Below are 26,127 nucleotides of genomic sequence, written 5' to 3'. Positions count from 1 at the left end.
CTCGAATACTCTAGCGACTTGTGGGTCTTTCAGTTTGTCTATGTTAAATCTGATGCGTGGGTTATCGTGTTTCTTTTGTGTCTTCAGTTTAAGTCTGGGTGTCATCAGTACCATATCATGGTCACTTCTGATGTCCGCCCCAGGAAATGTTCTGGTTTGGGCCTTGTTGATGCTCGACTTGAACCTTTGTGGTGTGATTGTGTCTTTCCAGTCGGTGCATGCCAAGTTGTTCTGCGTGAGATTTTGTGTGGGAACAGTGTGTTGGCTATGGTGACCTCTGTCATTTGTTTCGCCAACTCCAAACCGTCCTGCTGTTCCTCCCCAGTATTTGTATACGTAATTTTGGCATTCCAGTCCCTTTGGATGACCATAAAGTCCTTCTTGGGTATTGACTTGATAGTGTCCTCTAACTCCTCAGAAAATGTCTCAACTGCGTCATCATCATAGTCCGTCGCAGGGGAATACACTTGAATGATGGTTAAATTCATGGGCCACGCAGCGATCCAGATGCTGGATATAGGCGTGCAGCTGATTACTGAGTTGATTTTGTTTTTGTTGAAAATAAAGCCCACTCCATGCTGGTGTTGAGAATCTTCTTCACTATACCATATCTTGTGGCCTTTTTCTGTAGTAGTGTCACCACAGCCGGTCCACCTGACCTCGGCCAGTCCCAGGATGTCCCATCTGTATCTCTCTAGTTCATAAGTCAGCTCTCTGACTTTCCCACAGGCATACAGTGTACGGACATTCCATGTCCCAATCATGGTGTCATGCTTCGGGAGGTTGTGTGTTGGTGTCATTCTTGTCCCAGTAGCAAACTTGTCGCCCCCCACCCTGGGGAAAGACAGTGGGCAACGCTGTCATTAATGATGGTTTTCCGGGCCTCGACCGATCCAGCATGTAGATACCTGACTGTTTGTCCATCATGACGTTTCGTTAGGCAAATAAGCTCGGTGGTGCCTATCTCTTCTCCAAGCTCTTACCAGGGGGGTCTTTGGCCCCCTGACGACCCTTGTCTAGTTCAGCTTGCTAGTTGAAGCAGTTTACCGTGGTGTAGCCGCAGAAAACTTTGCTTCTTGGAGCCATAGACAAGAGCTGGGTGTCGGTGAGGTCCAGTAAGGTTTCAACCAGCACTAGTGCAACCGGCACTAGTAATCCAGCTGCAACCGTATCAGCCTTAAAAGTAGTACCTCTCCCTTCCACCCCTGCACCATAAAATGTGCAACCAACCTTTTTGAAAGACGGAACAATGATGAGTGCAAAATGAGTCATCTGTGATTAAATGTAATGCACTGTGATAAACAAGATCTAACTGCTGAAGTTTTGACGGGGCTGCGTGACAACACAAGATTTCCCCGTAGTCAAGAACAGACATATATTTGAACTATGCAATGATTTTCCTGTTTGAGGGCAACAAATAGTCTGTGATTAGAAGTATAATTATATTTTTTGTTTTCAGGTTAACAGTGGAATACAAGTTTTGAATGTGAAACTGCTGTCAAGGCTGATGATTATATATGAGAGATCATTTGAGCACTATTTTAATGAGAAATTCTGGGTCTCTGATGGTGGAACATGATGTCTTTCTGTATTTAGGACTACTATGTGTTTATGGAGATAATTGCAGTGAATCAAAGATGTTAGGGTTTTCCAGGTTATCTTTATCATAGGATTATGTTGGAATGTAGACTATAATGATTAACCAATCTTGTCTTGCACTCACAATGCAGTAAAATGAAGTGGTTGCTTCCTCTGCTTGAGTGACCAGCTGCAGAGGAAGCAATCAAAGTTGTTCTGTTTCCCACAACATCGTAAAACACCCCCTGCTCTGATCTTACCAGAGGCCGGGGGTTCACCAAACCTGTTCACTCTCACCCCCACTCTGCTTCTCCTAATAAATATGCCCTTACAGGAGGGAGAGGGTCAGACCTCCATTCGATCACCGCTGCACACACAGCGACGAATGGACTCTCCACCTGCAGGTGCCAAAAAGGACTTACTTGTCTTCCGTGTGGTTCTTGCAAAATAAGTTGGAGTGAGCAAATCTCTAACAAAAGACACTCAGTAGATGAGTGAGGGCGTGAGATGGAGTAGAAAGAGGGCATATAAAATTCAGTCAACTGCAAAAATGTAGACATGAAAATATTGATTTGGTAAATTAATGTTGATGTTTAATGTACAAAAGAGCAGTGGTGTAAGGATAGATCCCAGTAGCATTTTGAGGAAGAATTCAATTCTGTTGCGCTATTTTCGGGAATGTCTGCTGTACTTGCTCCTTTTTTTCTGCTCCTCTTATTTATTTATTTATTTATTTATTGTTGTGTTATTTCTTCATTATTTATTCAGCACGCTTTTGTTATACTTGTTTACTTGTTTGTCTGTTGTGAGCCATGTCTTGTCACCGTGGGATAGGGGGGAACGAAATTTCGGTTTCTTTGTGTGTCTTTGGCATGTGGAGAAATTGACAATAAAGCTGACTTTGACTTTGACTTTGACTTTGAATTGCATTTTAGGAATACAGCTGTAACAAAACAAAATGTGTTAAAAGTGAAGCACCGTTAATACTTTCCAAATGCACTGTAGTTTTTTCATATCAAAATATAAAACAGACACACACAAAAAAAACAAATGGCTCCCCTTTGTAAGATTATTCATTCATCATTTTGGGACTGACACTTTTCACAATCTGACCCAGTTTTACAACTAGTTACAACTATGATTAATAGGCCATAGACACTCAATAAAAGACAAGAAAAATACATTTAAAAAAAATAAACCACCATCCTCAATGTAGGAGCCATAAATATGTTCTTTTTTTTTTTTGCTTTTCACTAGGGTTTAAACTTTTCGGGTATTGGTTTATTTTGTTTTCTGTTCTTATTTTATTGGTTACTGATGGACATGGGCCTTAATTTGCCTTACTGACACCTATGCTGCTGTTCAGTTTGGCGTGGGGTAAGCACAGGGAAGGCTACACTTTTGTGTACCGCACTAACCCCGCACATACGCACAACGCACGTTGCACACTTATCTTCACTTTGGATCTTTTTGCTCTCCGCCGCAAATCAACTATTAATGGATCGGAATGGAGAGAGCAATAAACTGCCTTAATGGGCATGATCGTGTGGACATTGCATCATTGAGTGTGAGTATTACAACTGTTTTCCCCTGCTTAGCCCACCATGGCTTCAGAACATTTTGATGGATTTGGTAGCCGCAATACTCAAGACATTTCTTTTAAGCTATATAGATGCTGGAGGCCTTTTTGCTTCTAACTTGACAGTTTTCTCTTTTAATTTCAATATCAAAATAGCTGAACATAAACTGTTACTCACACACACCTGCCCAGTTTCTCAGGTCCTCATACTAGACGAGTGGTTCTTAACCTGGGTTTGATCGAACCCTAGGGGTTCGGTGAGTCGGTCTCAGGGGTTCGACAGAGCCCCCACTGAGGAGGTCCGAAAAAAACAGTTTTATCGTGTAGCTTCTGATTTGCCAGTATGTAATTTGTTGCGAGTTCATGCATTGTGTTGCTTTTGTTCTTTGAACAAGGTGATGTTCATGCACAGCTCATTTTGTGCATTAGTAAAAAACATCTATGTCTTGAATTTAGAAAAAAAAAATCACTAGGGGGGTTCGGTGAAGGCGCATATGAAACTAGTGGGGTTCGGTACCTCCAACAAGGTTAAGAACCACTGTACTAGACACTCCCCGTGAATATTAGGCATTTTTTAAATTCATTTGAAGACCCATTTTTATTCTTTATCTTTCCACTGTGACTGTTTTCCTACTGTATATTAATTTGTGTTTCAATTTACTGTTTTCACTGTCTTTGTGATAGTCCCAATGTAAGTGACGCGCATTGTTACAGCTGCCCCCGTGCCCCCGGACAGAAGCAGTCCTGGCTACTTTTGCACCCTGGGCGAACCATCCATCGCGGCTCCCCCAAAAAAACCTTTTTACAAACACCATCCGCTCCATCAAACAACCTTAACTTAACATTGAGGGTTAGGGTTAGGGTTACTGGGGCGTTAGGGTAACCCTAACCCTAACCCACGTCACGTATGTGTGCAGGTAATGAATGCGACCATAACGTAGTGCGTGCACTGTCCGTTTTTTATCTTTTTTAATTTTGTGTGTGTAAATATTTCACATTTGGATCGGTATTATTGTTTTTATGAATGAAATTACAATTCATTTGGAAGCAGTTGTGTGGCCTTGGAATCCCTCGTCCCGCTCCCTTTAAATTTCCTCTCCGGCCGCTGCTGTTCCCCACTGGCCGCCGCCCTTTTGCCTCTTGCAGGGAGGGGCGGGGTGAGAGGAGACGGCTGCTCTTCTGACACACATGCACGCACGCACAAACGTACACACGATGAACGAACAAAAGAACCCCAACCCGACACGACTCTCAGCAGCAAATTGACATCAAGTGACAATAAGGGCGCCCCAGTGAACACAACAGATTTGAGATGGTACTGACAGAGCTACAAAACTGGTAATTATTTATTTTTCTTGAGAGCGCTCATACGCCCCCACGTGTCCAGTGAACCCTCGTTTTTCGCAGGGGTTACATTCCAAAAGAACCCATGATAGGCGAAATCCATGAAGTAGTAACCTTTTATTTTTTTTGTAATTATTATACAATCAAATGCTCCGCTGCTCATGTGTGCTGGGCGGCTGACGCACCCCCGCGGACCAGCGCGAGGGCATCCGCACAAGACTTTTTTAATTTTATTTTTATACACTGTATTGTACTTTTAAATATGTTATTATATTTAAAACACTTTTTTAAACATTTTAAAGTGTAAAGGTGTCACGGCTCCGCTCTGCTCTTGCGGTGCTGACCGGCTGACGCGCCCCTGAAGCCTAGCGCGAGGGCATCCGCACAAGACATTTATAATTTTATTTTAAAACACTTTATTATATTTTTAAACATCTAAACATTTTAAACTGTAAACATGTCACAGCTCCGCTCCGCTCTTGCTGTGCTGACTGGCTGACGCGCCCCCACAGCCCAGTGCGAGGGCATCTGCACAAGACTTTTATAATTTGAATTTTAAACATTTTATTATACTTTTAAACACTTTATCACCAAATGATTCCCGAGCGCGGCACCGCTGCTGCTCACTGCTCCCCTCTCCCCCAGGGGATGGATCAAAATCACACGGGGATGGGTTAAATGCAGAGGACAAATTTCACCACACCCAGATGTGTGTGTGACAATCATTGGGACTTTAACTTGACTTTAACTTTATCGCCACAGGTGACTCTGACGCGCCAAGCCCACTCTGCATAATATGTGGCGACAGGCTTAGCTAACGAGGCAATGAAGCCTTCAAAACTGCTTCGGCACATGGAGACCAAGCATCCTGCATTAAAAGACAAACCTTAACCACTTCGGGTGTCATTGTCTCCGATTACGCCTAGAAAGGACCGACTCTGAGAAACAAGCTCAATGCTCCCACTAATTCAACGTAATGGTGAGTTTTATTTTTATGTTGTTTATACTTGTTTTTATGCCAGTCGTATCATTTAGTTTCTTCGTATTTACCGTAATTTTCGGTCTATAAGTCGCGTTTTTTTTCATACATAATTTGGGTGGGGGGGCGACTTATAATAAGGAGCGACTTATATGTGTTTTTTTTTTTCAAAAATTTTCCAAACAAAAAAAGTGAAACCGCGATAAACGAACGGCTTTTACGCGCGCCCGGTCCTATTCTATGGATCTCTCTTCCACCTCCTAGCTGAAAGTCCACGCCGCCACACGCCTGGAAGTTTTGTTAAATAAAGAGATTTTTACTAAACCCACGTCTTTCCTTGTACTTTGTTAACGCTACAATATAGGTATATACTAGAACTGTGGAATAACGACGAGGCTGACGTCAGGCGCACGCGCGGCGTTGTTGACAAACGATGAGGAATTTGATCGATGGATTTAATGATTTAGTGTACAGATGGTTTGATAATATTATTGCTTATATAATAGTTATTTGATATCTAATTTATATATTATTATATGGGCCTGTGGAATATTTTGAAGTGCAAGCGCCGTCAGCGGTGCGCACCCATTGTTGACAATGGACGATCGATGGATTTAATGAATTGAAGTGACACAGATGGTTTTATAAATGTGTTATTTATGTTATAGTTTTTTTTAATAACTCTGAATGTTACGTCAGGCCCGTTATCAGCTCTTCGTTTGTGTTTATGTCACGTTAGCATATCTATCGTTTAGCCTGTTGTTGCTCGTTCATGTCTGTTCTTGGTGTTGGATTTTGTCGAATAAATGCCCCCCAAAATGCGACTTATACTCCGGAGCGACTTATATATGTTTTTTTTTCACGTTATTGTGCATTTTATGGCTAATGCGACCTATATTCCAGAGCGACTTTTAGTCAAAAAATTACGGTATATATTTATTATAAATGTATTATTTATTCATATAAATGTATTATTATTATATATATATATATATATATATATATATATATATATATATATATATATATATATATATATATATATATATAATAAATATATAATATATTATATATATATATATATATATATATATATATATATATATATATAAAATCCAAGTAGCTTGAAATCCAGTGTGAAGTTCCCACAGTCAGCGATGGTTTGGGGAGCCATGTCAGCTGCTGGCGTTGGTCCACTGTGTTTCATCAAGTCCAGAGTCGATGCAGATTTTAGAGCACTACATGCTTCCCATTCATTTCCCAGCATGATCTGGCACCTGCCCACAGTGCCAAAATCACCAGTAAATGGTGTATTGACCATGGTATTACTGTCCTCGATTGGCCTGCCAATTCCCCTGACCTGAACCCCATAGAGAATTTGTGGGGTGTTGTGAAGAAGAAGCTGAAAGACACCAGAGCCAACAATGCAAATGAGCTAAAGACCGCTAATTGAAGCATCCTGGGCATCCATAACACCTCAGCAATGCCACAGGCTGATTGCCTCCATGCCACGCTGCATTGATGCAGTAATCCGGGCAAAAAGATTCCCAACCAAGTACTGAGTGCAGTAATGGATATTTTCAAATGTTTGATTTTGTTTTGCTCATAAATCTTTTTTTTTACTTGGTCTGAGGAAATATTCAAATTTTTTGAGATAGGATTTTTGAGTTTTCTTAAAATAATAATCAGCAATATTAAGAATTAATAAAAGGCTTATATATGTGTGTGTGTGTGTGTGTGTGTGTGTGTGTATGTGTGTATGTGTGTATGTATGTATGTATGTACTATGTATGTACAATGTGTGTGTGTGTGTGCGTGTGTGTGCGTGCGTGCGTACGTGTGTGTGTGTATATATATATATATATATATATATATATATATATATATATATACTATATGTATACTGTAGTAGATAGTTTATGCATGAATGAATGAACTAACGAATCACTGAATGAAACCTGAGCAAGAAATGGTATCTATCCACAATAAAATGTTTGATACAAAGTAAATCAAAAACAATACTGCAAAACCGCTATGAAAGCCCGTCACTTTTGATTTGAGCCTCAAGCAGCTTACTTTCTCTAGAAGAGAGGGACCTTTCAATTTGCTCATGTTGAGAATGTGGCACAACAAACAACCTGTCCTAATTTGTTAATGTTAGCAAAGCTAAAAGGCATCCTTTGTACGTAACAAGGCCACGTGTCGCATTCAAACCAGGAGTAGGGCACGTGCTTGTTTGGTGGTGGATGGCGGAGGCAATGCTGCACAATAGACTTGCGGGTTATTTGTCCAGATCCTACAGGAGAATCGAATTAGGTTGTTTACAAACTGTTGCTGAATAAAAACACACAATGTACTTCTCTTTAGCATCGACTGCCCCCAGGGCAACCCATTCACTTATAAAAAAGCAGTGCTGTGCTATAGAATTTACCATCTAGGGTGGATAATTGATTTCATTTGGGATTTGGGGAAAGTACATCAGTATGAAATAAATAGAGGAGATTAGAAAAAAAGTAGAATAGATTAATCTTAAAACAACGATTAAATTATTTCTGGATTTTTCTTGAAAAAAATAATCTATCCATCCATTCATCCATTTTGTATATCACTAATTTAAATACAGTTGAATAATTTCATTGCAGGTGTGATACCAACAGTAGGTGAAAAGGTATCTTTTGACCGCAGCCATCTCAGTCATCTTGTGTTGGTTTTAAAATCTTTAGGGAAAAGGCTCCAAAGAGAGAATAAATTACTTAGTAAAACCTACGTATTATAGCAAAAAGTTATCCGTTTATTTAGTCATCTTCAGAAGCTTTCTTTGACTCAATTGGCTTCATGCAGACTAACAGAATGGTTGGCCTCTCAAAGGTAGTTTTGAGTTTATGTTCAATTGGATGGAATGAATATTTGATTAGAAACACATGAAAGACAATGCTTTAATGGCCCCATTTGATAAGGTGTTATTATTACAACATATGTTTTTAAAAAGCCTTTGATTGTTAAATTTTCAGAACTTTCTGACACTTCCATCTAGAGATTAGTTTCGAGACTTTGTTTGCCGCTGCTAAGATGTGAGTGGACAGTCTTAGTAGAAATTGGCTGACATAACGCTGATGTGGCAGTCTCACCTCTAAAAGCAGTAAGACTGTGAATAACTGCTGGGTGCATGTGAAAAGATGACTGTTTCATGTACCGTAATTTTCGGACTAAAAGTCGCTCCGGAATATAGGTCGCATTAGCCATAAAATGCACAATGACGTGAAAAAAAAACCCACATATATAAGTCGCTCCGGAGTACAAGTCGCATTTTGGGGGGAAATTTATTCGACAAAATCCAACACCAAGAATAGACATGAACGAGCAACAACAGGCTAAACCAGGTATGGGCAAACTACGGCCTGCGGGCCACATCCGGCCCACGGGACCGTTTAATCCGGCCCGCCAACCCTAAATAAATTGTATTATTAAACTTTTTTTTTTTTTCGGTCATTTTGCCTGCAATGACTGCGTTTCCCCAGTAAATGGGGAACCACTCGCCTGCGCATTTACTACCGGAAGCCGTGTCAGAAAGCTCGGTGCACACTCACAAGTGCGTGTACGTACTCAGTAGTACGGAAATGGCGCACTCGCGCTCTATTTGTCTCAGGGCCGAATTTAGAGCGTGGGCTGTGACGACAGCTTTCTTGTAATTTGCGCGCCGAGCTTTCGGATACAGTTTTACGCTAAAGCCACGCACGCACAAACCTTCCCCTGCCCTGGAATCCTTCCATTAAAATGAGTCGCCCAAGGAAAAGCAAGGTGGACACTGAGTGCCGAGTGTTTAAAAAGAGTGGCCAATTTGGCTCGACGTACGCGACGTGACGTTCAGCCACATGAACATCAACATCAACCCGTCACAGATATAGGTAAACGGACCAACACCTCGGATCTCTCCTAAGAATTGCCACAACAAATTTTACTCCAGACTCTGACACACTAGCAAAAAAAGGGAGACCAACAACACTGTTCCCACTGAAAATGAAGGGGAGGCTTTCAAGTTTGTTGTAAAAAAATGCATTTTGAATATGATCTGTACAAATAGCAGGGATTGAAACTAGCGACCATTCTCATTTTCAAACAATGCAGGATGCTCAAGGACATTGATGCACCACCTGTTTGTGACTAATCTTAACCTGTAAAGTTCTTAAGGCTTACTTTAAGGAAGTGTTTCCCGTTTCCTCACCTCTGTTACCAGGTGTTTGTGAGTTAAAACTCTGCTCTGATTTTCAGATACCCCTCACCGTGTTGCCGTTTTGATTACTTTATTTGGATGTATGCTTTCACCGATTCTTCAAGATGATATATTTGGTCAGAATGTTTGCCGTTTGATGTGATCTCATAAGATAAACATCTTTCATTAATCTGACCTGCAGGCACTGAAGTGATAGAGACTGTTATTCATAATAACAGTGTCATATTTTATGAGAATCACTGATAGCAGTTTTTAGGGATGTTTTTTGCTGTTAATACATGCATTTGTTTTCAAAAAACATTTTTTGAATATTCATGCTTTACTACCTACTAAAGGCCAAAACCTTTTATGCAATGACCTTTACAGGTCGTTTATATTACTTCACACAAACACTACATCCATCTGCTCCTGGTTTGGGCCCCCGGTCAAAATTTAGAACCCAATTCGGCCCGCAAGTCAAAAAGTTTGCCCACCCCCGGGCTAAACAATAGATATGCTAACGTGACAAACACAAACGAAGAGCTGACAACGGGCCTGACGTAACATTCAGAGTTATTAAAAAATACATAAATAACACCTTTATAAAACCATCTGTGTCACTCCAATTCATTAAATCCATCGATCATCCTTTGTCAACAATGGGTGCGCGCCGCTGACTGCGCTTGCACTTCAAAATATTCCACAGGCCCATATAACAATATATAAATTAGATATCAAATAACTATCATATAAGCAATAATATTATCAAACCATCTGTGCACTCTAAATCATTAAATCCATCGATCAAATTCCTTGTCCTTTGTCAACAACGCCGCGCGTGCGCCCTGACGTCAGCCTCGTCGTTATTCCACCTATTTAGTATATACGTAACTATATTGTAGCATTAACAAAGTACAAGGAAAGACGTGGGTTTGGTGAACGGCTCTTTATTTAACAAAACAAACTTCCAGGCGTGTGGCGACGTGGACTTCCAGCCACGGAGGTGGAAGAGAGATCCATAGAATAGGACCGGGCGTGTGTAAAACCCATAATAGTTTTTCAAACCTTCTGTGTCACTCCAAATCATTAAATCTTTCAAACTCTTCGTCCTCCGTGTCACTTAGAAACAAAGCCGCTAATGATGCCGGTAGTACGTGGGACCCTTCGTCATCTTCGTCATCCCGTGATCAATCTTTGTCCTTTTTGTAAACAACCGCCGCGGCGCGCTGCTGACGTCACTTGAAATTCAAATGACAGTAATCCCTTGCTACATCGCGGTTCGTTTATCATGGTTTCACTTTTTTTTTTTTTTTTGAAATTTTTTGAAAAAATTCACATATAAGTCGCTCCTCATTATAAGTCGCCCCCCACCCAAACTATGGAAAAAACGCGACTTATAGTCCGAAAATTACAGTACAATGCTGTTGCTGTTTATAATTCATATACACACACACACACACACACACACACACACACACATACACACACGCACGCACGCACACATATACACTGCTGAAATGTGCTATATAAATCCAATTTGATTGTATTTGTACGTATGTTCCAGATGCCCCAGCAGCCCCCACCGTCACTTCCCCTCCCCGGGGAAAAAAAATGGGGGTGCATGTGCCTATGTTTTGTTCAGTTCAAACGTGTGCGCGTGTGCGTGGGTGTTTGTGTGTGTGTGTGTGTGTGTGTGTGTGTGTGTGTGTGTGTGTGTGTGTGTGTGTGTGTACGTGCGTGCGTGCGTGCGTGCGTGCGTGCGTGCGTGCGTGCGTGCGTGCGTGCGTGCGTGTGTGTGTGTGTGCATGCGTGCGTGCGTAAATTCTGCAAATTTAGCGGGCTAGGAGGATAAGGATATTATTGTGGTGAGTCCGTCTCCCTAGGTCAGTGGCTCATAACCTAGTTTCGATCAAACCCTAGGGGTTCGGTGAGTTGGACTGTGGCGGTCCGAACATACCTAATTTATTGTGTAAATTTGTGATAACGCATATCTGAACTGGTCTCGCAAAGGCAACAGGAGAAGTCACACTGATTTGCAGGTGTATAATTTGTTTTAAGTTCATGCATTGTGTTGGTTTTGTTCTTTGAATAAGGTGGATAAGTAGTGAAATATTGTGTTTCCCAGTAGTTGTAAAAAAAAAAAACATGCGTTCCCATACAATTTGCACAATGTAAATATAGTTCATATCATGTAAATGCAATAAATAGAAAATGGCCAGAACTTACGAACACACAGCTCTCCACTTTCATAGAAACCCGGGCAGCACTGAGAGCGTCGCCTGTACATGGTTCTCACACCTCTTCTGTAGGCTGTCTTGTAGCTGATCCTGGATAAGATATGAACACACACAATCCGTTTGTGTGGTAGCTGGTTAACAACATTGACATTTTGATACAGTTGTTTTTGTATGAAAATATTAGTGATATACACAACTGATTTCTACTCACCAAATATGCCAAACATGCAAGAAGCTCAGCACCGGACGGTATTGCTAACAAGCATTTTGAAACTCACATGCAATCAATTGCCCCAAAGTCAGTCACATTTATCTCCCACAGGAAAAACAGTGAGAACAGCGCCTTGCTTCATGTTTAATTTGTCTTAGTCACTAGCAGTGTTAGGAATAACGGTGTTAGACGTAACGGCGTCACTAACGCCATTATAGTTTTCCAGTAACGGGTGATCTACTCAATTACTCAATTACCGTATTGGCCCGAATATAAGACGACCCTGATTATAAGACGACCCCCTCTTTTTCAAGACTCAAATTTGAAAAAAGACTTTTTGAACACCAAATTTAATTTTCATACAGAAAATAATTACAGTAAATCTGAAACAAATGATTATAACAATATATTCGAGAGAAAAAGCATGTTATTTTGCCTCATTCAAATCATGCAAAAACTGTCTATCACGTCTTAATATCTATATATTTAATTATGTAAACTAAAGTGCAATCACATTTGTAAATGAATGGCTTCTTGTTAGGGTTTTTCAAATTATCCTTATCGTATGATTATGTTGGAATGCAACCGGTAATAAATAACCTACCTTGTCTCATCCTACACAAGGTCGTAAAACATCCCCTGATATGTTTTGACAAGAGCACAAGGGCTTCCTATTCAGTCTACTCTTACCCCCACTCTTTCTCTTAATAAATATGTCCTTGCAGTTGGGAGAGTTTCAGACTTCACTCCTTCAACGTGTGAGCTCTCCACCTGCAGGTGTCTAAAAGGACTTGCTTGTCTCTCGTGTGGTTCTTGCAAAATAAGTTGGAGTGGGCAAATCTCTAACACTTCTGGTTTTTGAAATGTAAATAAACCAATCTACTGTGATAAAAATTGCAATAACTTCATTAACCACCAAAGTGAAGTCTAACTGTAACTGTAGTCTTGAAACAAATCTGAATAACGAAAAACATCGCAATAAAATAATGCAAACTGCTACAGCTATTTTTATTTTTATTCTTCGTGACAGGGGTTCACTTTGACCTGGGGAGTTATGTTCAGCATTCACTTTAAAGATATCTGGCGCCATCTAGCGTTGTGAAGGAGTATAATGTCTAGACCCCAAATGTAAGACGACCCCCACTTTTTCAGTCTTATTTCAATGCACAAAACACCGTCTTATATTCGGGCCAATACGGTACTTCATTGTACTTAATTGTTAGAACGCCGTTGTTAACAGTGAAATGTGGCACGTTATTTATGCTGCTTGCGACACGACAATGCACAACACAAAAACACACACACACAATACTTCTTTGTACCTATACCAGGGCAAAACAAAACAGGTGCATACTTGAAGGACTTTGAGTGAGGAACTTGGTGTACCTGGTATGTTTGTACTATTTTCTTCATTTGTTTTTCAGCTGTTGGACTTTACGAAGACGCAACATTGTTTACATTACCATATACCAAATTGTCGGCCACTCCGTGCTGTAAGTGTGCAGTGGGCATGTCCGGCCGATGTGATCAATTGTCTGGAAGTTGTGTGACAATTTACTTTTCATTTTTTGCTTATTTTACATTGTTCTTCAAAATGTAAATTTTAAGTTAAATATAGTACTGGTCTATGCTGTTCTACTCTATGCAACTGTATTGACAACTGCTCAAAAATCTGAATTCTACATTTTTGAAAAGGTAATGCAATCATTACTTTTCCTAGTAACTAGCTACACTTATGAATGAGTACTTCAATTACTTTTTTGAGAAGGTAACTAGTAAATGTTGTAACTACCGTATTTGCCGGTGTACAGGTCGACTCGGTGTATAAGTCGACCCCCTAAAATTCGACGGAAATTTACGATTTTATGATATATCCTTTGTATAAGTCGAGCTCAATTGTTGCATTACATTAAACTTCAAAATTCAATATGCGAAATTTATTGACGAAATGTGTTCAAATTCCGGGAGGCTGTGCGCATGCGGCTGTTTATAAGCACCGCGCAGGAGATCGCGGCCGGCGAGCTCGCGCACGCCGCCCGGCACCAACGGGAGGTCGGAAATAGCTCCAAGCGAGCGGATCGGCACTTTATAAGCACCGCGGAGGAGATCGCGGCCGGCGAGCTCGCGCACGCCGGCCGGCACCAACGGGAGGTCGGAAATAGCTCCAAGCCGAGCGGATCGGCACTTTATAAGCACCGCGGAGGAGATCGCGGCCGGCGAGCTCGCGCACGCCGCCCGGCACCAACGGGAGGTCGGAAATAGCTCCAAGCCGAGCGGATCGGCACTTTATAAGCACCGCGGAGGAGATCGCGGCAGGCGAGCTCGCGCACGCCGCCCGGCACCAACGGGAGGTCGGAAATAGCTCCAAGCCGAGCGGATCGGCACTTTATAAGCACCGCGCAGGAGATCGCGGCCGGCGAGCTCGCGCACGCCGCCCGGCACCAACGGGAGGTCGGAAATAGCTCCAAGCCGAGCGGATCGGCACTTTATAAGCACCGCGGAGGAGATCGCGGCCGGCGAGCTCGCGCACGCCGCCCGGCACCAACGGGAGGTCGGAAATAGCTCCAAGCCGAGCGGATCGGCACTTTATAAGCCCCGCGCAGGAGATCGCGGCCGGCGAGCTCGCGCACGCCGCCCGGCACCAACGGGAGGTCGGAAATAGCTCCAAGCCGAGCGGATCGGCACTTTATAAGCACCGCGCAGGAGATCGCGGCGCCTCATTGGACGTCCAGCGGGCCGCGCACTCGCGCACGCCGCACGGTTCAAATTTTCTAAGTGCAACGCACAATGAGATGCATGAGAAACGGCCTTGGTTACCATCACATTTGAAGCGATGATTACGAAGTTAAATTTTATGACTCGGTGTATAAGTCGAGGTCGATTTTTTTCGGTCGATTTTGGATCGAAAAAGGTCGACCAATACACCGGCAAATACGGTAATTACATTTAGGAAGTAATTTGCCCAACACTGGTCACTACCCTAGTTATACATATTGAATTATTTTTTTATAAATTGTAATAATAAAAATTCCAGGGCTGCTGGATACTATGCTAATAATTGCAGTGGAGGTAACATGAAAAACTGAATCGCCACACATATCTTGAGGTACCAGGGAGAAAAGCTTTCCCAAATCTCTAGCTTGTCACTGTTACATGTCGCATAATCACTCATACTCTGCACAGTCTGGTAGGGCTTCAGGCCTCCACCTACCTGCCAAGCCACCAATCTATACTGCAAACAAATTCATCCTGTAATTGTTTGGTGGTACAAGATAAGTATATGTGTGTGTGTGTGTGTGTGTGTGTGTGTGTGTGTGTGTGTGCGTGCGTGCGTGCGTGCGTGCGTGCGTGCGTGCGTGCGTGCGTGCGTGCGTGCGTGCGTGCGTGCGTGCGTGCGTGCGTGCGTGCGTGGGTGTGTAAGGGACATCACATGCCATAAAGACGTCCTTGTTTCTTCCAAATTTGCTCATACTCTTATCAAAATAGTGCAATTTAATTTAACACATTTTTGATGTAGCTGATCAAATGCTATGATAGTATTAAGCATGAAGTCTCTTTAAAAATCTCGTAAAAATAAGATACAATCATACATCTTTAGAAAAGATGAAAGTAACTAAAATGTGAATCTCTCCTCCACGCTCAAGGACGATGTTTTCTGACTTTTTTCCCTCTTAAGTTCAATGACTCAGCTCTTAGCTGAAGGAGCTTAACTGGTGGCTATAAAGCTTAATGTGATCATTAAAGCCAATACACTGACAGTCCTTCATGAAAATGACCACATCAGACAGAGATGAACTGCCAAGTGTTGGGTAGACTGCAGTGAATGTCTGCGTGTCACAGTTGCAGTACTACTGTAGTGAAAGTGCTTTACGAAAACATAACATAAAAGTATTAGGTGCCTTGATAATCCATGCTAATGCTGACAGAAAAATGAGATAGGATGTATTCCTGATTTACATTTTTACAATAAGCAGAAGTCAATATTTTCTTCTTTGAAAGGTTACACATCACAAACATTTCCTGTATACATTCATGAATCATATTCATGTAAGATAGACTAATTAATAGACAACATAATCAATCACATTGCAACAGTCTGAAAAAGTAAAGACTTCCACAAAATGTTATTACCTGTGTCTTGTGCATTTGAACCAGTTGAGAATGTCAGTGCAGCGAGTATAGTAGACCTGGTCAAAAGGATGAGCATAAGACTCTTGGACGGTCACTGCGTAACTAGAGGAAGAGTACATGCAGAACGTTAGTAGGTTTTAGCAGTGACAGCTCCTTTCTCCTCTAAAAAAATAGTATTGCCATGTTTAATTCACAGGTTTCTGCACCACAAATTGTGAGTTTTTACTGAAAATTAACCGCAGCAATGGCAGTGTGAAAGTCACCAAAATTCATCAATCAAATTATATGATTTTTTTCACTCCTGTATAATAATGTGTGGCATTCCCCTGAAAAGTGATTCTGGCTGTAGTATTCTGAGCATTTTCAAGAATTTTTAATGGACTTTATTTTCATGCAGTAAAAATATATGTTTCTTTCAATGTATGAATAGTTCGTTTATTTCTATTGAATGGAACAAATGTAAAAAGCAGAACCTGCATTAGAACACTTCATGACAAATGTAAAACAGCAATTGAAAAGTTGGATCTTAAATATCAAATCTTACAAGACCTCAGCGCAAACCTTTGGAGACTCAATCTTCATATGGTATTTTGACTAGAATGTATTTTTTTACATTCCAAAAAACATGTTAACTGTCATAAGCAGGACAAACAGAGGAACTTCAAACCTCAAGATGGTATACTAAAATCGGTTGCATTATTTAGGAATGGCAGGTCCAAAAGGTACACGATTGAGTTGACTCACTCAACTCAGGGTTACCCTCATCAGAACTGGCGCTGGGATTTCACGCTCTAGCACTGAGTGGTGAGGTCACTCAAGCGGTCACATTAACGTCATTCTGAATTTACAGTCTCAGTCTGTCCTCAGGAGTAAACCTTTTTTGCTTGATTACTGACAAAACTGTCAGCCTTGATTTGTAACAGGGATCCATTAGTTCACTGCATTATTTTAAGTGGCATTATTTCATTTTGTCCAGTATATTTTAGATTGAGTTCAAGAACCTAACCTCTCCCAGTGGCTGCACACGTTGGGATCATCTGGGTTCAGGGCGGTCACCAGAAAGATCAAACTCAACAGTCTGAGCCACAGCAACATTTGGGGGGAGGCACCTCCAACCCCCATTGTCCTCCTCCCACTGCCCTTTGGGAAGAAGAACATTAAAATCAGTTAAGAAAACCTTTCGTAGGTACGGTAGGACAAATACAAATTCTGACAGCAGTAATCAAATCATTAACAAGTTTAGGATTTAAAAGGAGGGGGAAAAGAACTTACAGGGAAACTGGAACAATAAAATACATATGAGATCTCTAGACCACTGTATAGCTTTAAATAATGTTTCTATTTGTTGGTGAAACGTGTGTGTGTGTGTGTGTGTGTGTGTGTGTGTGTGTGTGCGTGTGTGTGTGTGTGTGCGTGTGTGTGCATGTGTGCGTGTGTAGTATGTCCATCCATCTATTTTCAACACTGCTGATATTGAACTGAAATTACCAGGATTTAGCAACAATAAATAAAGCCATTTGGCTCATTGTCTTCCACAAACAAACAAAAATCTCCACAGGGAACCACAAAACCCTGATGGGCAGTGAAATGCCATTGTCTGTTGGTGAACTGATCACGCTGAATGACTATTAGCAAATCAGAGCATGAAGTATAGTAGACTATGACAGTGTTTCCCAACCGCTGTGCCGCGGCACACAAGTGTGCCGTGACGAATCATCAGGTGTGCCGCCCAGTTTCGTTTAATTGGTTCAAAGTGAGAAGCATGTAGTGATAGACAGGGCAATTAAATGCTCTTCCAATAGAGGGCAGTGTATCAGCGCAATATGTCTACTCTAGCAGTAGGAAGTTCGTAGTTATCCTCGAGTGAGACAGTGCAGGTAATAGCAATGGATAAATATTTGAAAAGAAAAAGTACTCAATCTGACCTGGGTCCTGAAGAAAATTCTGACCCAGATGAAGGCCCTAGCATGAGCACTGGTCAGAAGAAAGCTAAAAAGGTGAGCTTAAGACAATATAATGAAGGCTATCTTGCCTTTGGATTTACTTTTACCGGAGAAAAAAGTGCGGCAACTCCGCTATGCCTGGTGTGCGGGGAAAAGTTGTCCAACAGTGCCATGGTTCCCAGTAAACTCAAACGCCATTTAGATACAAAACACCCGTCACTACAAAACAAGAGTATGGTCTATTTTGTTCAACTGCGTGAACGAACTGGGAAACAGGCAGAGCTACTGAGGAAAACCACCAAGACGGGTGAGAAAGCTCTTAGAGCTAGTTACCAAGTTGCTGAACTCATCGCCAAATCAAAACAGGCACACACCGTAGGAGAGACGTTAATAATGCCCGCCTGCAAAATTATCTTGAAAGAGATGCTCGGCCCTGGCGCTGTTAAAGAAATAGCCCAAGTCCCTCTATCAAATAATACAATTTCCAGACGTATTCAAGACATGTCTGCAGACATTGAGAAGACAGTTTTGGAAAAGTTGCACATTAGTGGGAAATTTGCTTTGCAAATTGATGAATCTACGGATATCAGTGGACACGCGCAGCTTCTGGCAAATGTGCGCTTTGTAGACGGAGACACCATCAGTGAAAACTTTCTGTTTTGCAAGGAATTGCCAGAAAGAACAACAGGAGAATAAATTTTTCGAGTTGCATCAGAGTACATTGAACAAGGAGGACTAAAGTGGCAAGACTGCGTAAGTGTTTGCACCGATGGAGCAGCTGCCATGCTCGGGCGCACCAAAGGATTTGTAAACAGAGTGAAAGAGCAAAATCCAAAAGTCATCGCGACGCATTGTTTTCTGCACCGGGAAGCACTTGTTGCCAAAACATTACCAGCAAACCTAGCTCCTGTAATGGAAGATGTTGTGCGCATGATAAACTTTGTGAAGACGAGATCAGTAAAAAGCCGCATGTTTACATCATTGTGTGAGGAAATGGGGCAGGAGCATAAAGTGTTATTGCTCCACACGGAGGTCCGGTGGCTTTCCCGTGGCAAAGTTTTAAGTCGTGTTTATGAGCTAAGGGAGGAACTCAAAGTGTTTTTGACAAATGAGAAGCATGATGACGCTAACTTGCTCTCAAATGATGAGTGGTGTGCAAGACTGGCATATCTGGCAGATATATTTAAACATCTGAATGACTTGAACACGCGAATGCAAGGTCGAAACGAAAACCTGCTCACAAGTACAGATAAAATACAGGGGTTTCATTCAAAGGTGCTGCTCTGGGAACAACACGTGGAAAGTGCCAACCTAGAAATGTTCCCAAACACCCAGAAATGGCAGAGTGTCAACAGAGCTGCACTGTGTGAGACAATAGGTAAACATCTGCAAAGTTTGGAGCAGAAGTTGTCATGTTATTTCCCTTCACTTTCCACTGATTGCCTTGACTGGGTGAGGAACCCATATAGCTCAACTGCAGTTGGAAGGGACATGACTTTGCAGGAGCAGGAAGAAATAACTGAACTGAGACAAGATCGTGGTCTTAAGCTGCGCTTTTCGGATGTACCTTTGGACAGTTTTTGGCTGACTGCTGCCAAGGAGTTCCCTATTCTGGGAAACAAAGCAATTTCAGCTCTTCTCCCTTTCTCCACAACCTATCTATGTGAGCTGGGCTTTTCAAGCATCACTACTTTAAAGACTAAGAAAAGAGAGAGACTCAGAGCTGTTGAGGAAGATCTTCGTGTTTGTCTTTCTTCAATTCCTGCAAGAATATCAGCATTGTGTTCAACGAAACAGGGCCAAATTTCACACTGAGTAAGTGAATTGACAATAAATGTTCATTATATTTCATTATATATACGTTTTGTGACATTTTTGTTTGGTGGTGTGCCGTGTGATTTTTGTAACATAAAATATGTGCCATGGCTCAAAAAAGGTTGGGAGACACTGGACTATGAGATAGTACAAAAGCAAGGAAATGCTCTTGAAGAAGACAGTAAATTGATCTCAACTAAATGTTTACTTTGATTTGTCCCTGCCTAAATTATGAGTTTGTTGGGCAAGGTTGGTATTAATGTGCATTTTTTTTTTTTTTTTTAATGAAACCACAACTGGCTGGTATGATAACCAATGAATGAATTCCTACAGACACATTTGTAACATTTGCAGTCTTCGGAGAATAGTGAATGGTGAAATCGTTCCAAAGGAGGGATTTCTTCATTGTTTTGTTTTCAGTAAAGCCATACTTATATACCTGTGGACTTTTGTAATTTAATGCATTTATAATTCTAAGATAATGTATGTCTGTGTGTGCGTGTGTGTGTGTGTGTGTGTGTGCGTGTGTGTGTGTGTGTGCGTGTGTGCGTGTGTGTAAAGAATTTTAATATGCATATTCACTTTATAGTCAATTATGTGGAAACAATGAGAAGCAATTCATAGAAACCGTCTCACCGGTACTGTTTGTGAGCATATATCTCACTTTATACTGCAGGCACATGATCATTTCTGAGAATACAAAATAGCAAATATAGCTCTGTGAGAAGCAACAGCTGCACTACTTTATATAAAAATGTTTGTTAATCAGTAAAGGGAGCTGTAGCATATCATGGCTATGCAATCGGAAATAAAAAACCAAATACCTTTCAAATAATTTACTCATAATGTACATGTCTGATGTTGTTGACAGTAGCTGTGACATTTGACAGCAGAACAAGAGACAGCACCCACTCATTGCTCCATTTTTTGTAGACACTATGAAAGCCCCAGAAAATCATGAAGGTGATGAATCCACATACTATGCACTGGCTGCTCCCACTCGTGCTGACACTCGACAGCTGTTTGACTGCTCCCATGAGTGGTAATACAGAAAAGAAAAATAATGGGAAGTCTGACAAACTGAGCATAGAAGATGAAGTGATATGTTATGACTTGCTGTAACAATCTATGAGTGTTACGGCTTGACTTCTTATGGTCCTCCCTTTCTTGTGTCATGGGCATAGCTTTGAACCCACACTCAAGTCTAGTCACAAGTGATAATTAGCCAACGCAAATGGTCAAGAATATGACAACAATACAATTAAATGAATCCAAAATTGGTTCAGTTTGATTGTTATGGTATATTAAGTTTTAAATATTAACATTGGCCGCTAAGCTGCTCTACCTAATCTTCCGTTAAAATGTGGTAAAGTGATGGAATTTCCCCTTCTTTCCCTTGAAAACAATCCAATGATATATATATATGATATAGTAGTTGAACTCATTTTAAAGGTGCCACGCAATATGGTTTTGTTTTATAATTCTTTAATTTTTATCCCCTCATTCAAGTATGCAAGATAATTTTCGTTTGGAAGTGACCAGGATGCCCTTTTTTAAGCTGTTTTTCTTGGTCAGAACTGGCATTTTGTACGGTTCATTTTCTCATTAATGTTAAAACATATCCAATACATCAAATATCAAATTGCAAGAGGCATAATGTAATGTAAAGGTAGTCGTCCCAACTGGTAACCCAATATACACACAATAAATAAATAAATAAATAAATAAATAAATAAATAAATAAATAAATATAAGAACGTGCACTAGCTGAATCTGATCCCGAACCTTTAATTAATGTTAAACCACCACTCCGGTTTCATTAACAATACTAATCCCAGGGTTTTTCCTACAATGTGCCACCAAAGAGCCACTAAGATCTTAATGAAATGTCTCCCTGCCAGAGCTTAGCAAAGCCATCTAAACTCAGAGCTTTATTAAGGAACTGAAAGCTTCATTGACCAGTTCACTCCCCCGTGGGCTCTATGTGGCTCCATAATGATGGACAACACCATTTTGCTGACAGTGCAAGCTAACTCGATGGTCTCTCTGGGCTCTTTGGTAGACCCAAAATTATGATGCAAAGTTTCCTGTGAGTGAGTTCAGGTTAAGGCAAAGAAAATCAGAAGCAAACAATATTTTAAAGCTATTAAAAAAAATAGGTCATCATGCTCAAGCAGAGAACACATTGTGTTTTAGCTTCAGACACAAAAGATACAAGAGAATTGATTAATATATCAAATGATTCATCAAAGACATATTACCCTACTTCAAGTCTTTGGAGAGGCAAATTCTAAATTAACCAACACTTCTGTCAAACAGGTATAGCTTGTCAACACAATCACAAGGGGAGTGACTAGCCTATATCAAGTGAATAAACTTTATATAATTAGTATTTATCTTGATAACACAAATGTTGTTGAAGTTGAAGGAGACTGACTGCTCATGTTAAATTTTGTGCAGCTTTAAGCTAAACTTAAAGAGTTACTATAATATGGCAGTGCTGTCTTTGTCGTACATTTATGCCTGTAGGCTGTGGTTTTAAGCTTAGCTCTGGGCATTTTGGAATTGGTAACAGTTTCAAGAGAAGATTGCTAACCATCCTTTGACACCATGCTGCACCTAACGCTTGTACTACCTATATCGTCCATATGCCTAATATTCAAAACTCTACAATCAGGCAGTGTCCATGAAGTTATTAAAGTCCAAGAAGTTATTAAAGTAGTTAGTAAATCATAACCGCAGTGACACATATACAGTAAAAAAAAGAGTTTTTTCCTCCATTGTGCACCAACCCTCGAAATCAGCCTGACCTGCCCATTCACTTCCTTTTATCTTACCTGGATCAATAGTCAAAGACAGGTAATCAAGCTGAGGCTGGAATGATGGAATTAATAGTCATTGAGCCTGTCAATAAATGGATCAGCTTAATCCCTTCTACAATTAACATGTCGTACTTTTGTTGCTTAAGGGGTTCTTGCATTTCACTGCCAATAGCTTTCAATTATTAGCGCTTATCAAACTTGCAAAACAGGGTCACCAAAAAATACATGAACATATCTACGGTGACAAGGAAGAAAAAAACTAACGCATGGGGCTGCCTAAGAAAAACACAAACAATTTATTTTGCGGAATCACGTGTGTATCATCATACCACCTAAAACCGGTCGGGCGACCATGCATGTTTTTGGGATGTGGGAGGAAACCAGCGTACCCGCAGAAAACCCAAGCAGGCACGGGGAGCATGCAAACTCCACACAGGGAGGATGGGAGGTAGAATCAAACCAAGAGCGTCTGAATTGTGAGGCGGACGTGGTAACCAGTGCACCACCGTGCACTAATAATGATAAAGCCCCTCGTGTTGACATCAACTGCCACAAGACACACAAACTGATGGCTGCCCCAAAATAAGAGCTCACCATATGATCATGTCATGTTCTACCTAAAAAATGGGGCACTTAAGGTTGAGAGAGCTTCTTCCACTGTTCTTTCTCTGCCTGCAAACCATTCAAAGGTCCAGGATGAATCTTTTGAATGTGGTTCATAATGTAGTTTATGGGCTAAGTAAAAACAGTAGGCTGTGGGAAGCTGAACTACACGTAGACCCCCACAATGACAACTCCTGGATGGAACATTATTCTGCTCAAATCGACATTATCATTAAAGCATTGTTTTACCCCCCCCAAAAAAAACATTTTAAGTTTTGTAAAATAGCTATACGTCTCTTCTTATTCGATGACTTTCTACATGAAAAATATATGACAATCGCAACCTAAAAGAAACTATTAAATTTTCCATCTCATTCCACCAAATCTGTCCACTATGAGTAGGAAGCAGAGAATTTTCATGATTGTCCTGATTTCCCTGGCCTGATGTTTTATTGAGGTTAGTGCATTACTAAAAATCCACCACGCTTTCCAAAATTTTGCAGTGTTAATGAATGGCGCACATACAGCATGGACAATGCTGCGTAATGAGTACAAACCAACTAATGACTACGGGTTACTTTCCCTTTCAAACAAATCTTGAATCGGGTTGCCGTCTGCAGAACATAAATAGTTAATGTGGCCTGACTGGTTTCTGAAACAATGGGTGCCCCATTTTCCTTGCTTACTCGCTGATAGTGCGACCAAATTCTATTGCGGAAGGTAAACACAAGGGGCTGAAGTGAGCAACGACAGGCAGTAGGATGATCAAACAGGGTGCATCTTGTCACTGCAGTTCGCACCAAAACTCTAATGACATTCAAAACTTCATTAAAGTGATGAAATCTCTGGAAGAAAGTCAGGACATAAGAGTGTGAAACCAGTACGGTTCATCGCATCAAAAGTCCTGCTTTCTTTGTAAGGCCAGCTCAGTGGCCTAGTAGTAGAGTGTCCGCCCTGAGACTGGAAGGTTGTGGGTTCAAACCCCGGCCGGGTCATACCAAAGACTATAAAAATGGGACCCATTGCCTCCCTGCTTGGCACTCAGCATTAAGGGTTGGAATTGGGGGGTTAGATCACCAAATGATTCCCGAGCGCGGCACCGCTGCTGCTCACTGCTCCCCTCTCCCCCAGGGGATGGATCAAAATCACATGGGGATGGGTTAAATGCAGAGGACAAATTTCACCACACCCAGATGTGTGTGTGATGATGATCATTGGGACTTTAACTTTAACTTTATTTAAATCTGAAGCCACATGCCTGATTTGAATGGCATTTATGTCTTAAAGAGCAGTCACACATAAGGAGGCAAAGACATTGAGCTTTTCTGAAGTTCTTTAAGAACAAACAACTGATGCAAACTCTTGACACCTCAGTCGGCACTTTTCTCCCGAGAGCCCCGCTATGTCAGCTGCGTAATTCATGAGTGAAATCTGTCAGGCAGTCAAGGTGCTGTAGCCTGTGAGCTATTTCTAAAGCCTTTGCGCAACTCACATAAGTTACCCGCTGTAATTTGTCAGGCAGGCTGGACCTTCCACCCACTTTGATATTGATTAAAGGCCTACCGTATTTTCCGGACTATAAGTCGCTCCGGAGTATAAGTCGCACCAGCCATAAAATGCCCCAAAAAGTGAAAAAAACATATATGTCGCTCCGGAGTATAAGTCGCATTTTGGGGGGCAATTTATTCGACAAAATCCCACACCAAAAACAGTCATGAACGAGCAACAACAGGCTAAACAATAGCAACAACAGGCTAAACGATAGGTATGCTAACGTGACAAATACAAACAAAGAGCTGAGAACGGGCCTGACGTAACATATAGAGTGATTAAGGACAACTATTACATGAATAACATGTTTATAAAACCATCGGTGTCACTCCAATTCATTAAATAGCAACAACAGGCTAAACGATAGGTATGCTAACGTGACAAACACAAACAAAGAGCTGAGAACGGGCCAAATAATAATAAATAATAATAATAAATATAAGAGGAGCAAAAATAGAGCAAGTGTACATACAGCAGACAGTGGACTTGGATATGGTGCTTTAAAGTGTTAATTGCTTTATTTGACGTTTTCTCTATTTTTTATGTTTTGAATATGTTCAAGATAAAGATATAAAAGCATGTGAAGTGATCAACTATACTAAAAATAACATGGGAAGTGGTCAACTATACTTGTAAGTGATGTCTTAATGCTCAAGTAAAAATTTGCGAAATAAAACATATATAAGTCGCTCCTGAGTATAAGTCGCCCCCCCACCCAAACTATGAAAAAAAGCGCGACTTATAGTCCAGAAATTACGGTAAGTATGGTGCTGATTAAGCACAGGGCATTTAAGGATCAATTTAGTCTGTATCTGACCGTATGGATTTTGTGACCACGTACACAATATATCCATGAACAATTTGACTGTGCCTAAAAATAATACATGAAATTTCCTGCAGCAATAATAACTTTGCAAATTAGAGCCAGATCAAAATTGAGTGAAAATTGATGTTCCTTGGCGAGGAGTGTTAGAACAAATGTGTATAATATGAGATAGTGTAAACAAAGTACCTTGGTAGTATTTAACAAACTCATACACCAAACAAGGCTATTTTCAAGGGGTATTTCACTTCTCATTACACATGCATTCAAGGGAGAATTATTCAACAAAAAATAGGATACA

General features: G+C 41.0%; 1 protein-coding gene across 1 annotated transcript in view; it reads right to left on the bottom strand.

Moving 5' to 3' along the window:
• Positions 1-26,127, bottom strand: part of LOC125967215 (multiple epidermal growth factor-like domains protein 11) — a 148,959-nt gene that overhangs the window by 96,353 nt on the left and 26,479 nt on the right. Inside the window, 3 exon segments of the mRNA XM_049718042.2 lie at positions 11,917-12,017; positions 16,270-16,371; positions 17,276-17,409. Of these exon segments, the coding sequence (XP_049573999.1) occupies positions 11,917-12,017; positions 16,270-16,371; positions 17,276-17,391 (319 nt within the window). The 5' untranslated portion in view covers positions 17,392-17,409.

Source organism: Syngnathus scovelli, chromosome 4 (genome assembly GCF_024217435.2).
Source record: "Syngnathus scovelli strain Florida chromosome 4, RoL_Ssco_1.2, whole genome shotgun sequence".
NCBI classification, from domain to species: domain Eukaryota; kingdom Metazoa; phylum Chordata; class Actinopteri; order Syngnathiformes; family Syngnathidae; genus Syngnathus; species Syngnathus scovelli.
The sequence above is the reverse complement of the archived record's forward strand: the minus strand, read 5'-3'. Positions and strand labels throughout refer to the sequence as shown.